General features: G+C 52.7%; 1 protein-coding gene across 9 annotated transcripts in view; it reads left to right on the top strand.

Moving 5' to 3' along the window:
- The window catches only part of NUP214 (nucleoporin 214), a 104,176-nt gene extending 90,566 nt beyond the window's left edge, over positions 1–13,610 (top strand). For 5 of the 9 annotated variants that reach the window (XM_059072521.2, XM_059072522.2, XM_067040446.1 and 2 more), the window contains 5 exons: positions 549–701; positions 4,720–4,891; positions 6,704–6,848; positions 8,290–8,314; positions 8,827–13,610. In XM_059072521.2, the coding sequence (XP_058928504.2) occupies positions 549–701; positions 4,720–4,891; positions 6,704–6,848; positions 8,290–8,314; positions 8,827–8,945 (614 nt within the window). In that variant the 3' untranslated portion in view covers positions 8,946–13,610. The remainder of the gene's footprint in view (positions 1–548; positions 702–4,719; positions 4,892–6,703; positions 6,849–8,289; positions 8,315–8,826) is intronic. The other 4 variants (XM_059072525.2, XM_067040449.1, XM_067040448.1 and 1 more) reach the window with 1 other exon arrangement.
- The last annotated feature ends 206 nt before the right edge of the window (positions 13,611–13,816 follow it).

The raw sequence follows: 13,816 nt of genomic DNA, 5'->3' as shown, positions 1-13,816 counted from the left end.
TCCACACAGATCAGGCAATGCGGCAAGCATGCCCAGCTAGACTGTCAAAGCAGGACGCTGGAAGCCACGGCGCTCGGTTTGGATTCGCTCTTTGTTTTCTCTCGTTTGACAAAACTTGAAGTTGGTCTTCATACGAGGAGATCTATGAAAACCAGCCCTGTTCTTCAGAAGCAAATGGTCTCGTGTGCAGCTGCGGGGTTGGTCCTGTGTTGGACATACCTGTGATGCCTGTGGGCACGCAGGTACCTTTCTGCAGAAGAGCCTCTTCACTGGGACCTGTTGCGGCCCCGCTGTTTTGTGCCTGTAGAATCGCGCCAGGAAATCCTGAGCCTGAGCACCAGAATGATTAAAAACTTGTCATCAAGACGCATGCGCAGGTCAAAGAAGGTTCTGCTTCACGGCCGCTCGGCGACCTGGGGTCCTCGACTTCTCTGTCATTCCCCACTCCCCAGACACCTAGTGAGGTTCCTTCCTTCTCTGCTCTGAGAAGGAGATAAGGACATTTTTCTCCCTCTCATCTCCCTCGCACGTGTTCTTCTTCTCTTCAGATACCTCTAACCTTTTTGGAAACAGTGGAGCCAAGACGTTTGGCGGCTTTGCCAGCTCATCATTTGGAGACCAGAAACCTGCTGGCACCTTTAGCTCTGGAGGAGGAAGTGTGGCCTCCCAAGGCTTTGGGTTTTCCACTCCAAGTAAAACAGGTACTCCTATGCCTGTTAGCTGTGGTTATTGGTAGATGCATATTTAACGTGGCATAGACCTCTGGAAGGGGAGAGCTCTCTGGGGTGTTTTCAGGGGAGAGTATGGAGTATGGATGAAGGGATCTTTTCCCCCAAATTCATTTTCTAATTATTGAGCATCTACTATGTTTCTGACGCTCTTCTAGGTCTCCTGAGACATGTTGAAGAGCACAGAGTGCATAGCCTGCAGCCCTGAAGAGAACTTCATGTTTTCTTAGGGAAGAAAGCATTGTAAATATTTAGTTGCATTTAACAAACCAAAGTGAGGGAACATATAAGACCATGTGATAACTGAAATATAAACAAGAAAGCATCCTAAGTCAGATTTGCTTAGATGCCTATTACCTGTGATGGGCAAGACAGATTAATTATTTAATTTCTTATGTCTATATCATTTGCCCTCCTTCCCAAATCACTTTTTTTTTTTTTACTTTTGAGTGTAACATACATAAATGTATTGATATTCCTGTACATATACAGTATCCACATATCATAACTATGCAGCTCAGTTAATTTTTGCAGTTGGAATATACCCACGTAGTCAGGAATAAAGGACATTACAGTACTACTTTTTATCCCAGCATTACTTTTAAAGTATACATTTATAAACTGTGTGGCTTCTTACAATCATGTATTATTACAGTTATAATTTAAAAATTTTAAAGAACCATATATGTTTACCTGCAAAACCGTACTTCATCTCTGTCAGCTGCCCCTCTGTCCTATTTCTGTCTCTGAGATCTACAGAGGGGATCTGTGCCTACCTGCCCTTATTGTGTGGAAAATCGCGTGCAAAGATTTTTTTAAGGCAGGGGGCAAAGGGGGAGGATATTTGCTGAGAAAGCCGTTCTTTAAAGCAAATGCCCCACAGGTGAGCGGGCAGGATACTTCTCCCTTGTGTGTATGGGACACTCTGAATTTATGGGGGGATTGCAGAGGAAGGACCCTACCTGAGAAGCAGCTGCCTGGGTGGCTCTGACTGAGGAGCAGAGCTGCCCCAAATTAGTACCTGGAATCCCACCTTTTAGAACCGAAATTGCTGTGGTTTCTGGCTGCAGTGTGCACCTTTACTCAGACCCGTGCCTGGGCTGGGTTAGTCTGTGAGTGCTAGTTTTTTTATACTCCTTCCTAGAATTTAAAATGGACTAGAAACGAGCACCACAGCTTTATTCTGCTGCCACCCTTCCCTGCAGTGAATGATTTAAAAATGAAAGGGCTACAAAGGTTGTGGTCCTGCTTGACAAGGCAAATGTTATTTGACTAAGAGATTTTAGTTTATTAATCATCAAGACTTTTAAATTTACTTTTTCAGGAACCTGATCATGTTTTCTTCGATTCTTGTGTTTATCTTCTATGTTGTTCCTTATCCTGGGATCATGTCCCAGTTGATCTGAGACTTTGCCCCTTTTATTTTTGCCGTCTGAGAGAAAATGTGTCCTCCCACGTTTCAGAATATTTTTCCTGTTTGATTACTTGCCCCGTGAAACCACCTAGATCGAGGTCTCGAGGGATTTTTAGATTGACGGTTCGGGTGGGTCTCTGAAATCCGCAAAGGCCCATCCTCCCTTGAGTGCAGTTGCAGTAGAAGATAATACCACTGGAGATGATTTGAGGAGGGGACAGGAAGTGGGACAGGCTGCAAATGACCTTCCTGCCACCCCAGTCCACTGGGGTCACCCCACGCCCTGGCAGTGGAGTTGCTGGATTTGGCGGCGGTGGCGGGGGGCCGCGTGGCACGCAGTGGTGAGGGCGCGGGGAGTCTCGTGGGTCGCTCAGCCCTGTTCCAGTCCTGGCTCTGCCGCTCACCAGCTGGCTCAGCGTAGGTGAGAGACATGTTCCCTGAGCCTCAGGGTCCTCACCTGTGGAGGAGGGAGTCCCGGGTTTGTTGGGAGGATTGCAACAAACTGGTGTACAGCACCTGGCACGCGGAGGGCCCTCAGTAAATCAGAAATCTTATTATCATTGAGTACTACTGAATTTCTGTCTCTTCTGGAGGAGAAAAAATATAAGCATCTAATAAAGTTGGAACCCCTCTAGCATCAGGAGTGAGTTACCTGTCTCCAGAAATAAAGCCCAAGCGACCATTCTCTTCTGTTTCACGTAGCTGTGACATGGATTCGTTGTTTGGGGGGCACTGTGTGTGTGTGTGTGTGTGTGTGTGTGTGTGTGTGTGTGTGTCTATGTGCTTAATCTCCTCCCCTCCCTGTCCAGTGTACTTTCTGTATCATTGTGACTTCTCATTTTTCACTCACCTTCCACCAAGAACTCTGAACACTATTGAGTACAAGGCACTAGATAAAGGCCTGTGTGTCCAGGAAGAAAGTGTAACCAGATCTGTGATCAGTCTTAAATAATTCAACTGCAAGGGTTTTTTAGCACTTTTTTTTTTTTTTCCAGTCTGTTATATTTGTAACCCAACAGTCTCCATTATCATGGCTTGGAATTTCACTCAAGGTTTTAAAATACAGAATGTAAACCCAAACGTGAGCCCGCACAGAAAGCACCTTCTCAGTTGTGCTTCTTGCTGTTCATGGTAAATAAGCGAACGGTGGGGCCACAAAGCAGCAGCTAACTGAGGCGCTCAGCCGACAGCTTTTCGTGTCCAGCAGTTGATCTTTCCTGCTGCAGGTGGCCGAAGCTTGGGCTGTGATTACGCTCGCAGTAAGAAGGCCTGAGCGATCCCTCCGTCAACGGGGTTCACTTTCTGAAGGGGCGAGAATGCGGTCCCCGTCTCCCCGGGCAAATCGCCTCCTGGCTCTGCCTGGGCCACCACTCCTGCCTTCAGCGTGTAGCTCCTGGGCCGATAGTCACTGTAAGAAATGCTGCCCTTTGGAGCACACGCCTTGAACCGTTTTGCTCTGTCCTGCTCAGCAGACACTCAGCGAGTGTCTCTGCTAATAGCCTAGAGTGATGAATGCAGTAGCTTGGGGTTTGGGGACCCTCCTCAGGAGCAGAAGGCACAGTTAGGGAAGGACCTTCTGTCTCCCCGCCCGATGGGCATCCGGCAGTCCGGGGAGGTGGCCTGGGCGCGCCTGGCCCTTCCTCTGCGGTCACCTGCGCGCGTGCCACCCCTGCGGGCCTGCGTCCGCGGGAGTGAGAGCGCTGGGAGCCGGCCCGGGGGGTGGGGGGGGTGCGGCCTCGGGGCCCTCCTCCCGGCTGACTCATTGCCTCATCACGCTTACGCAGCAGCCTTCCGCCACGCGAGAAACGGCGTGCTTTTTATTGAGGAGTAGTTCCTGACTGCAGAGGGAGAGCATTTTTTTAAAAATTCTTCTGTACCGGGAGAGAAAGACTCCTGCGAGAGATGTGAGAGCTCTCAGGCTCTAAATAAGTAAAAAGCACCTGGCCGAGCGTCAGCCTCTCCATCTCCTCTGTAACCCGGCTCGCAGATTCTCCCTGAGAGGGGATTTGAGCCTCTAATTTTATAATTTGTGTTTCCGTGAAGCGAGATGCCTTGCCTGTGTGATGATAAGTAATAAACTCTGACCACTGTGACAGCTGGGCAGGGATCGGCGCTTTTGAGCGTGACTTTTCAGTGAGGAGTCTCAGAACGTGGCAGAGGGTCTGGGCGGGGGTCTGCCGCCGTGCGTGGAGTTGGTTCTTCGTGGCGGTCGGATCTCACGAGACTTGGAGCTGACGAGCCCAGCTTGCCTCTGGGAGGGACCAGGGAGCTCGCAGGCAAACAGAGTCCGCTGGATTCTTAGAACTCCAAGGAGCTCTCCTACATGGACCCCAAACCCCTCTGCTAGAAGTGGAGGGGGTGGCGGGTTGGGTTGGGGTTGGGTTGGGGTTGGGGTTTGTTATTTTGCTGGTAGAAAGGGTGTTGCCCTCTGCCCTAGTGTTTTGAATTGGAGTTTCTAACGTATTTTCCCCCTTCTCCTTCCTCTTTTGATTTGGTTTCTCACTGCTCGTTGTCTTCTCTTCCTGTCTCCTTCTTTCTTTCTCCCCATTTCTGTTTGTTTGCCTCTGTTTTGCTCAGGTGGCTTCGGTGCTGCTCCAGTGTTTGGCAGCCCTCCTACTTTTGGGGGATCCCCTGGGTTTGGAGGGGTGCCAGCATTCGGTTCAGCCCCAGCCTTTACAAGCCCTCTGGGCTCGACGGGAGGCAAAGTGTTCGGAGAGGGTACCGCAGCCGCCAGCGCGGGAGGATTCGGGTAAGCCCCCCAGAGAGGCCTGGGCAAACCCACAGGCTCAGGCCAGCAGAAGCACCGGGGCCCAGTACTGCTGCTTTGAAAAGAAAGTTCTTCTATGTCCCTGCTCTCGACTGAGCTGAAAGCCCCTCCCTCGAAATCAGCAAACCAGTCGCTCCAGGATTCCCGTTCTCTCCAGGGGAAGGTTCGCGTCTTCCAAGGAAGACTCTGTCCAGTACGTGGTGGACACCAGCTGTGTTGCTGTCCCCTGATACGTGGAGTAGTGGCTGGCACATCCCCGTTCTCCTGGTGGAGCTAAAGGATTGGTTAAAGGAAGAAAAGCAGTCTCACCTTGGCCGCTTTACAGCCAGGATTGCCCCTTGTATGGTGACTTCTGTTAGGAACCCTGAATGAATAGTTTTTAATCGGATTCTTTCCTCTTGGGATTGTTGCGCAGAAGACCCATTGTCCTTGAGCAAACGGCTCCTTGTGTCCCCTGCTCCGCTCCAGACCCCCAGAGTGGGTCTTGGGAGCACAGTCCCCTGGGCCAGCTTCCTTAGGCACTGCCTGGGCCCCGTGCGTGTTTTAGACTCTCCGTGACTGCTCAGCCTTCAAGGCGGCTCTCACTCCCTTGTGCATATCCTCACTTGAAAATGCCATATTAGAGATTTGCTTTTTAGGGCCCCAGAAATTTGGTCTGGTTACCAAAACCCCATGGAAAAAATAGCCTTCACCACACCACAAATTCCCAGTAAAGTATATGTGCTGATGACTACAAAGGAGGTGTGGACGTGTCTGAGGTTAATGTGTTATAGGCCTCTCGCCGTCCTCGTCCTCAGCACTGGCTCAGGGCGTTTAAAGCTGAAGAGTTGGGGAGTGGAGCCAGGGGCTTGTTGGGGAGAGCTGTCGGGTACGTGGGATGAGGGTTGGCTGGGTGAGAGCATCTTTATCTTGAAAATAAACTCAAGTGGACTCCTTATTCATACCCCTTCCTCTCCATGAAAGATGCTGGTGCAGCAGTGCTGGCGAATTTCAAGGAAAGTGAGCAAGTTGATGTATTGCTTCTTAGGTCTCATGCAGAGACCGATGGGTCTTCTAAGTTTCTCCCAGGAAGTCAGGAAACCCCAAGACTTAAAGTTAAGAAAAGCTTTTAAAGGAGAATTGGGATTGACTTAAGCCAGTATTCTGGCAAGTTCTGACGGACACTGTTCTCGCCAGTGACCGCCCGGCACATAATGCTGCAAAGAAGTTGGTGGAAGGTTCGTGGTTGACTAGGAATCTTAAGGTTTTTATTTATTTATTTGAAACCAGCTATTTTCTTCACTAGTTAAAAAAAAAATGTATCAGATTCTGCCTTGGCTGGGGGCTCTCCCACATAAATCCTGACTGGCTGGTTCCATTTTGTCCAGCAGAGCTGAGTAGCAGCTTTGGTATGAAATCTCCGAAAGAGCCTGTCACCTTTTCTCAGGTCCCTGGCCAGGAGACTGTATCTGACCCCGACTGACATCTGAGCAGTTCCCACAGGCGTGCGTGAGAGACCCGAGGCAGGAGTGGGATTAGAGTGGGACCAGTGACCTGGCGATTCCAGACAGCGGAGGAGAACTCAGACACTGGGCAAGGGGGGGGTTCATAGGGCGTCCCTTTATTTTTCTTCCCGAAGCGGAGGTGAAGGTTGGCTCTGGGCTCTAGCCTGTTTGTTCTGAGAGGCTGCCACTTCAAACCAAGCACGTCACCTCGAATTATGCGAGTCTCACTTCCTGAGGCTCAGGAGGGGGGACCGAGGCCGTCGGGCAGCAGAGTGGCCGCGCCTAACCGCGGCCTCATTTCTCCCCGGAGCCCAGGTTTGGAAGCGGCAGCAGCACGGCGGCCTTCGGCACCCTCGCCGGTCAGAACGCCCCGACCTTCGGGTCGCTGTCGCAGCAGTCTTCCGCGTTCGGGACCCAGAGCGGGGGATTCTCTGCCTTCGGATCTGGCAGCGGAGGTAGGCGGACGGACCTCTTCCCTCGCCGGGGCCCCTGCTTTCGTCGCCTCGGTAGATGCCTGGACACCCCCGGGCCCCAAAAAAAACAATGAGTGGTTTTACCTGGCTGTTCGGTGTAGTATTTTAAAAGCCAAAAGTGCTTGGAAGACAAAATGTTCTTTTTAGGTTTTAATTAGATTTGTAATGCTATGCTATTTCTTACCAAGTAAAGAAATGGCTGACCTGATTTTTCTCTCAAGATTTGAGGACCCCCAAAACTAACGTGGATTTTAAAATCAGGTTCTACTAAACCTTGATTTAAAAATCAGACTCGGGCTTCCCTGGTGGCGCAGTGGTTGAGAGTCCGCCTGCCGATGCAGGGGACGCGGGTTCGTGCCCCGGTCCGGGAAGATCCCACACGCCGCGGAGCGGCTGGGCCCGTGAGCCGTGGCCGCTGAGCCTGCGCGTCCGGAGCCTGTGCTCCGCGACGGGAGAGGCCACAGCAGTGAGAGGCCCGCGTACCGCAAAAAATTACAAAAATTAAAATTCAGACTCAAAAAATAAGATATAGAAAAAAATCAAAGTAAGACATAGAGACTTTACAAAATGTCTTTCATTTGTTTGACGCTCCACTTCTTCACATAGTACAGTGTGTGCATTCTGCTTTTATCCTTGCATCACACTTACTAGACACAGAAGTTAGGCATCGTTACTATATTTTACAAATGACACAAAAACTCCAAGGAACCAATCTGCCCAAAGGGCCAGACGCTGAGCAGCAGAGCCAGGCCTAGAACCCGAGTGTCTTGCTGCTCTGGCCTCAAGAAGAAGGGGAAACAAGTGGATGGGAGAAGTAGAAAAACGTATTTTCGCGACGCAGTGGATCTGTGTGGCACGGCACAGCGGTGAGAGGGCGCCTACCCAAGACCCTCTGCCCGGGCCTGCCGGGGAGGAGGGAAGAACCCTGAAATACCCAGAAGGCCACGGCACTTCCTGCCCGCCCGGACCTGCAGGCAGTGCAGGAGGAGGGAGACAAAGGGAGGGAAAGAATGCGGCCTAGAGACCACCTTTGTCTTTCAAGTGTGTGGTGGTGGTTTTTTTTTTTTTTTTTTTTTTTTGGCTGCGTTGCGTCTTTGTTGCTGCGTGAGCTTTTCCTAGTTGCGGTGAGCAGGGGCTACTCTTTGTTGCGGTGCAGCAGTGCAGGGGCTTCTCATTGTGGTGGCTTCTCTTGTTGCGGAGCACGGGCTCTAGGCACGCGGGCTCAGTAGTTGTGGCTCGAGGGCTCTAGAGCGCAGGCTCAGTAGTTGTGGCGCACGGCCTTAGCTGCTCCGCGGCATGTGGGATCTTCCCGGACCAGGGCTCGAACCCGTGTCTCCTGCATTGGCAGGCGGATTCTTAACCACTGTGCCATGGGAAGTCCCGTGTGTGTGTGTTTTAACTGCACCCTTTTCCTCTTTTTCAGGATTTAACTTCGGATCATCTAGCTCGTAAGTATCTATCTTCAGTTATTTTGAGTCATTAACGAAGGATGGAAGAGTGTGTGGTGTGTGAAAATACTAGCTTCCGCTCTGTTTTGTACATTTTGTGCCCATTTTTCCTGGTTTAAAAGCTTGTCCTAGCAGCATGGTCGTCTGGCGGCAGGCTTTGGGTTCTGTGGACTTGCTGATCTCGGGCACGTGGCAGGAGGTGCCCGGCTTGGCCTCTCCTCAAGGGCTGAGCCTGAGGGAGAAGATGGTGCCTCCTGATGAGCGAAGTCTGGAAGGCAGGACTCGAGCGACCCTCTTGCTTGTTTTGGTGTTCGTGTCTCAGGAGCTTCCCGGGCTCCACGCCGGTTACCAAGTCTTATTTTTCTGATCCTCGCTCAGTGCTTCTGCGTAGAACCGCATGACATTAAAAATTCAGAGTCCTGAACTTTGAACACAGGCGGTGGCGCGAGCCGAGCCCCGAAGCCCTTCCTCAGAGCAGGAGCTGATCTGCCTCTCCCGGCGTTTCCTTGCAGGTCTGTCCAGGGCTTTGGTGGCTGGAGAAGCTGAGTGGGTGTCGGTGTTCCTTTCCGTTCCTGTGACCAACTGCGTTCTCAGCTCCCATTCACTGAGAAACCTTGGAGCAGTCCTTTGAACTGGACATTCTCATTGAAATACACACCCCGAAAGAAACAGCTGAAACCAAACTCCAGAGATGCTTGATTGCTTGTTTTGTTTTATATTTTGTGTTGGTTGTTCTCCGCCCGCCCCCCCGCTATTAAACTGTTTGGCCTGTTTCCATACAGAATGTATGTGGGCTTCTTCAGGTCACAGCCAAGGAGAGAGGTTTCCTCATTTCTGTGGCTCTGAGAAACCTGCACAGCCTGCCATCAGCCAGCAGCATGTGTCTTCAAAGACGGCTGCCAAAAGGATCCAGCATAGGATACGGAGAGGCAGGCACTTCTCCCAGACAGTGTCCCCTGGTCTCCTCGGACTGGGGCCCTCCCCAGGGGGAAGAGGTTGAGTGCTGGCCAGCGCCTTTTTGAGGCCGTAACTCGGTGTCTTTTCTTCACGTCCTTTTTGCTGTTGGGTATGAGGCCCCTCAAGGTGCCAACTTCGTGACTGAGTAGAGGGAAAGAAAGTCACTTCTGCAGGCATCAGCCGAGTTTCAGAAGAGGTATTAACACTTCAGAGTACAGGTAGCTGTGAGGCAGGTGTGGAAAACCTGCCAGGGGCTGCTGATGACAGGTGTGCTGCCCTTGGAACACCTCTGCTCATCCTCTCAGTTTGGCTCTTGGGCACTGTGTGTCCCACGGCTAACTTCTTATACTCTGGCGGCGAGGTGGACAGTTGATTGAGAAACAGCTTTTATCTCCAGTAGGTGACGGTGACATTGGTGACCGCTCCTGGCTCCTGTCTGTGAACCGCAGTGCACATAACCCTTGGGCAGACCCAGGAGTTGAGAAGATGTTGCTACTGCCCGATGCCACCGGGCAAGTGTTGGCTAGGGTGGCCTAGAGGTCGTGACTTTGGTCGCATTAAAGTGCCTGTAATGCAGTGTTCTTCGGGTCTCGGCATATTTCAGCGCTTAGGCCTGTGATGTCCTAGCCAGTTGCTGGCACACAGGGACTGCCTTGCACCAAAGCGTAGGCATGAGAATTTGTTATCTTTCGGGCACAGAATAGGACAGCGCTTTGGCTTGGGTCATTAGCAGGGGAGGGTTGGAAAGGGACAGTTATTTAGATTTTTTATATATTAGAAAGTTGTATTTTGAAAGGGCGTGAATAAAAGTTTTCCGTGTGATTGAATGTGTCACGTTACAGCCGGTGTGACCTGGCCGGCTCTCTTGGCTTGTTGGGAGGGTAGGACCCCAGGGAGGTGCCCGGGGCCACAGCCTGCCCTGCCGGTCCTCACTCCGCTGGGGGCTCTGTGTAAAGTGCAGACTCAGAAGCCCCAGCCTGGCAGGCGCTGATTCAGCAGGACTGAAGTCGGCACTGGGCGCCCTCGGGCTGAAGGCAGTCGTTTCTCACGCGCATCAGAAGAGGAGTCTCGTGGTGCCGCACGTTGGGTTTCGGGAAGCCCCGACCGGGATTGGGCCCCTGGGTGACCTATCCTGTTTTCTGTGCAGTTTATGAGAGGAGAGGGAGAGTCTGTTCTTATGTTCCGTTAATCGGGGCGTCTGCCTCCCTCAAAGAGCTTGGACTTCGCTCATTTCATGGGTACCCTCTTTGGTTTTTGTGGGACTGAAGAGCCCGTCTCCACCTGTTCTCATGTGAGCCCCCCTCTGCCCCCCCAGCCACAGAGCCAGTCCCCAGACGTCCACACGGCCAGGCACGGGGCTCATTCCTCCCACGTGTGCTATCCCTAGTCTGTACACAGGGCCCTCTTGAGACAAAGGAATTGGAGTGTTGATGGGAACATCAACGAGGTGGAGGGCCTTGCGTTAAGGGGGAGCAACGTGACTGAACGGCAAGAGCTGACCTGCCTGGGCACGTCACCCTCCTGGCCAGCACCCAGACAGAACCGTCTCCTGCGCTTATGTTTCCCCCCAGAGGCTCTTTTTTTATAAATAGAAGCTGGTTTGGCCTAAACCCTTGACCTCAAATTCTCTGTGTAATCCTCCATCGAGGTGGCATGTGACATCTCTCCCTAAGGCCGTATCAGCTGAGCTCGGTCGGATAACGCCCCCGCGCTCACTGTCACCAGGGAATGTATGGCTGGTGCGCGAGCCCCTCGGAGTTCCTTTTTTGGGGTCGATTTCGCTGGTGGGTGACAGGGGTCATCTCAGAGTGCAGCCAGCATGCGTCCCCTGAAACCCAAGCTCCCAGGGTGCTGGGCAGGGAACACACAGTGGCTCCAGCCTGCCCGGGGAGGAGATGCCGGGGCTGCGCCTTCCCCAAATAGGGGCAGACGGAGAGCAGCCGCGAGTGTGAGGGTCACGTCCCCGTGAGAAGGGAGCGTGACCGCAGACGGGCTCGGGAGGGCGCCTGCTTAACCAAGCTCTAGCACAGGAGGCCTCCGCTTCAGTCTGAGATTCTGCCTCAGCAGAGCTGAGTTGGTCCCTTCAAGCTGTGTTTTCGATAAGCTTCACAGGTGATTCCCACACAGATGGTCCGTGGTCCACATTTAAAGAAACCCTTCAATGGCAATAGCCATAAATACCTTCTTCCTGTGGAGCGTCTGAAAGAGACCCGCACCCCCACGGCTGTGTTTATTTTGCCGTGAGTCCAGGGTTAGGGATCTTTCTGAAACTGTTGGCGACGGGCACCGAGTTTAAGTTTCAGCTGCATTTTGGGCACCTGCTCAGAAAGGAAATACGAAAGCACAGGTGGGCTGTCAGCGCCTTCCTGTCCGGGCAGCTTCTGAACGCCGCCTCTGTGAGGTCTCCCCGATTAACGGGTGGGAGGAGGTCCCCTCCTTGACCTCATCCTGTCTCCCCACGTGACTCAGTCCCGCTGTCTCTGGTCGCCACGTTGTGCTTCAGACAAAGTACTGGAGGAGGAGGAGGGGCAGTGTCCCTGCATCCTCCTGAGCTTGGCTCTGTCATCCTTGCCTTTTCTCTTCGGTTCCATCAACCTGTGGGTTCCGGCTCAGAGCGGTTTCCTCACAGAGCGCCTGCCCAGTGCTCCCAGGCATTGGCTGGCTCTCCTGCTCCTTCTGGTGTCACCTGCTGGGCGGAAAGCAGGGGCAGGTGCACCTCCCGGCCCCGGGCTTCCGGGATCAGTCTCTTCCTCCTCCTACCCCGGTTCTCTCTGATTTGTCTGTTCCTTCATCACTCACAGGAGGAGAAAAAAGCAATTAGACTGAGATGGTTTTAGCCCCCGAACCTCCTCTGTCTTCAGAATGCTTCCTATGGAACGTTTGTAGACTCAGACAAAATAAGAAGGGTTCCACGGTCAGATACGTTGGGGAAAAGAATGAACAGAATGAAATTTAACACATCTTTTTATCAGACTCTTTTGAGCCTTTAATATGCAAATCTGCTTTGTAAATCAATAAGATGCAATAGTCTGCCATTTCCCAAATACTTTTACCGTGGGCCCTTTCTGCCGGAGCCACAGCTTCCTTGAAAGTCATCCTTGCTTCATCGTCGGCGTCGCTGGGCAAAAGCGTAGCTTACTTGCTCCCTGCACGTTGTTTCCAATACACTTTCCTCTCTCGTATTGAGTGATAACAGTAGTGATAGTTCGTTGAATGATTCCTGTCTGCACGTTTAACTTACATCTTCCAGATGAGAGTGAGACCAAGAGAGTAAGCAGTTTGCGGAGTCCTAAGCCGGGCAGCGGTGGAGCCAGAAGGAACCGGGGCAGTGCCTGCTGCCCTGCCCCGCCCCGCACCCGCCTGCCCTCGGCTGGGCCCTGGCCGTCCACCGCTGGCTCCCGTGATCGTCCTCCCTCAAGGCGGTCGTTCATTCTAGAGGCAGTACCTGCCCAGTTGTGCCAGGGACGCTGCCGAGCCCCTCACACGCCTGTCGTGTCTACCCCCACGGAAAGCAGCTGACACTGGGTGTGGACCACGGTAAACGCGCTGCCGCCGCTCTGCTGCTCCGACCTTGTGCGTGATCCTCCGACGGAACCGCAACCCCAGTGGGGCGGGGCGGGGGCGGGGCTGAGTCTGCGGCGCCGGCGTTGGCGCACACCGTGTGCAGATGGGGGCTCGCGTCCGCTTCCGGAGGAGGAAGGCAGTCAGACCCCGGATGAAGCAGCTGGCCCCACGCCCTCTGGCTGTCCAGGCCCGTCCTTCCTCCGCTGTCTCCTCCGGGCTCTGGCTTTGAGGCTTTCCAGAGTCCCACAGGCGGCGGTCGGCCACAGACCCAGCGAGGCGGCAGTTACTCCACTGTTGCGCCCCTCTGCTCCTGAGTGGCGTCCCGTCCATTCCACAGCCCTGGCCAGAGATCCTCCACGTCGTTCGCGGCCCTAGCCCGCCAGCTGCAGAGAGAGTCAGTGTGGTGATGGGGGCCCACACATCGCGGCGAGTCCAGCTCATCGCTCCTCCCGGCCTCCCTCCACCTCCGCTCCCGCTGGCCCAAGCGGGAATCAAAGAAGCCGGCATCTGGGGGCCGAAGATGATCCTGTTCGATTCTATCCTCAATACAGAAGGGAATTCAGACCCCAAAAAAGGAAGAAAGCGACTCAATCCAGCAAGTAGAGTTTACGGGTTGAGGGCATGTGTGTGTCTGGGCTTGAATCACATCCTAGCTGTGTGACTTAAGGCGAGTCACTTAACCTCTCTGAGCCTCAGTTGTATCATGTCTAAAAAGGGGGAATGATAATATATTTGTCTAGATTTGTCGACGATTAAATGAGACATTATATATAAAGCTGGTGTTATTATTATCATCATCGTTATTTATTAGAGAGCAGAAGGCTAAGCTCCCCATTCCTGACCCACTTCTCATACTGCGCTCAGTGTGATGGCAGCAAAGAGCTAAGATGAGTCTGCAAGATCCGAGTCGCTTGCTCTGTTCGCTGTTTATACTCCAAAACAAATGAGCTCGACTGTCCAGAGGTAAAATCTTGCTCAGAG

Source organism: Kogia breviceps, chromosome 8 (assembly GCF_026419965.1).
Source record: "Kogia breviceps isolate mKogBre1 chromosome 8, mKogBre1 haplotype 1, whole genome shotgun sequence".
Lineage (NCBI taxonomy): Eukaryota > Metazoa > Chordata > Mammalia > Artiodactyla > Physeteridae > Kogia > Kogia breviceps.
Note: the sequence above shows the minus strand (reverse complement) of the source record. Positions and strands in the feature narration are given on the sequence as shown.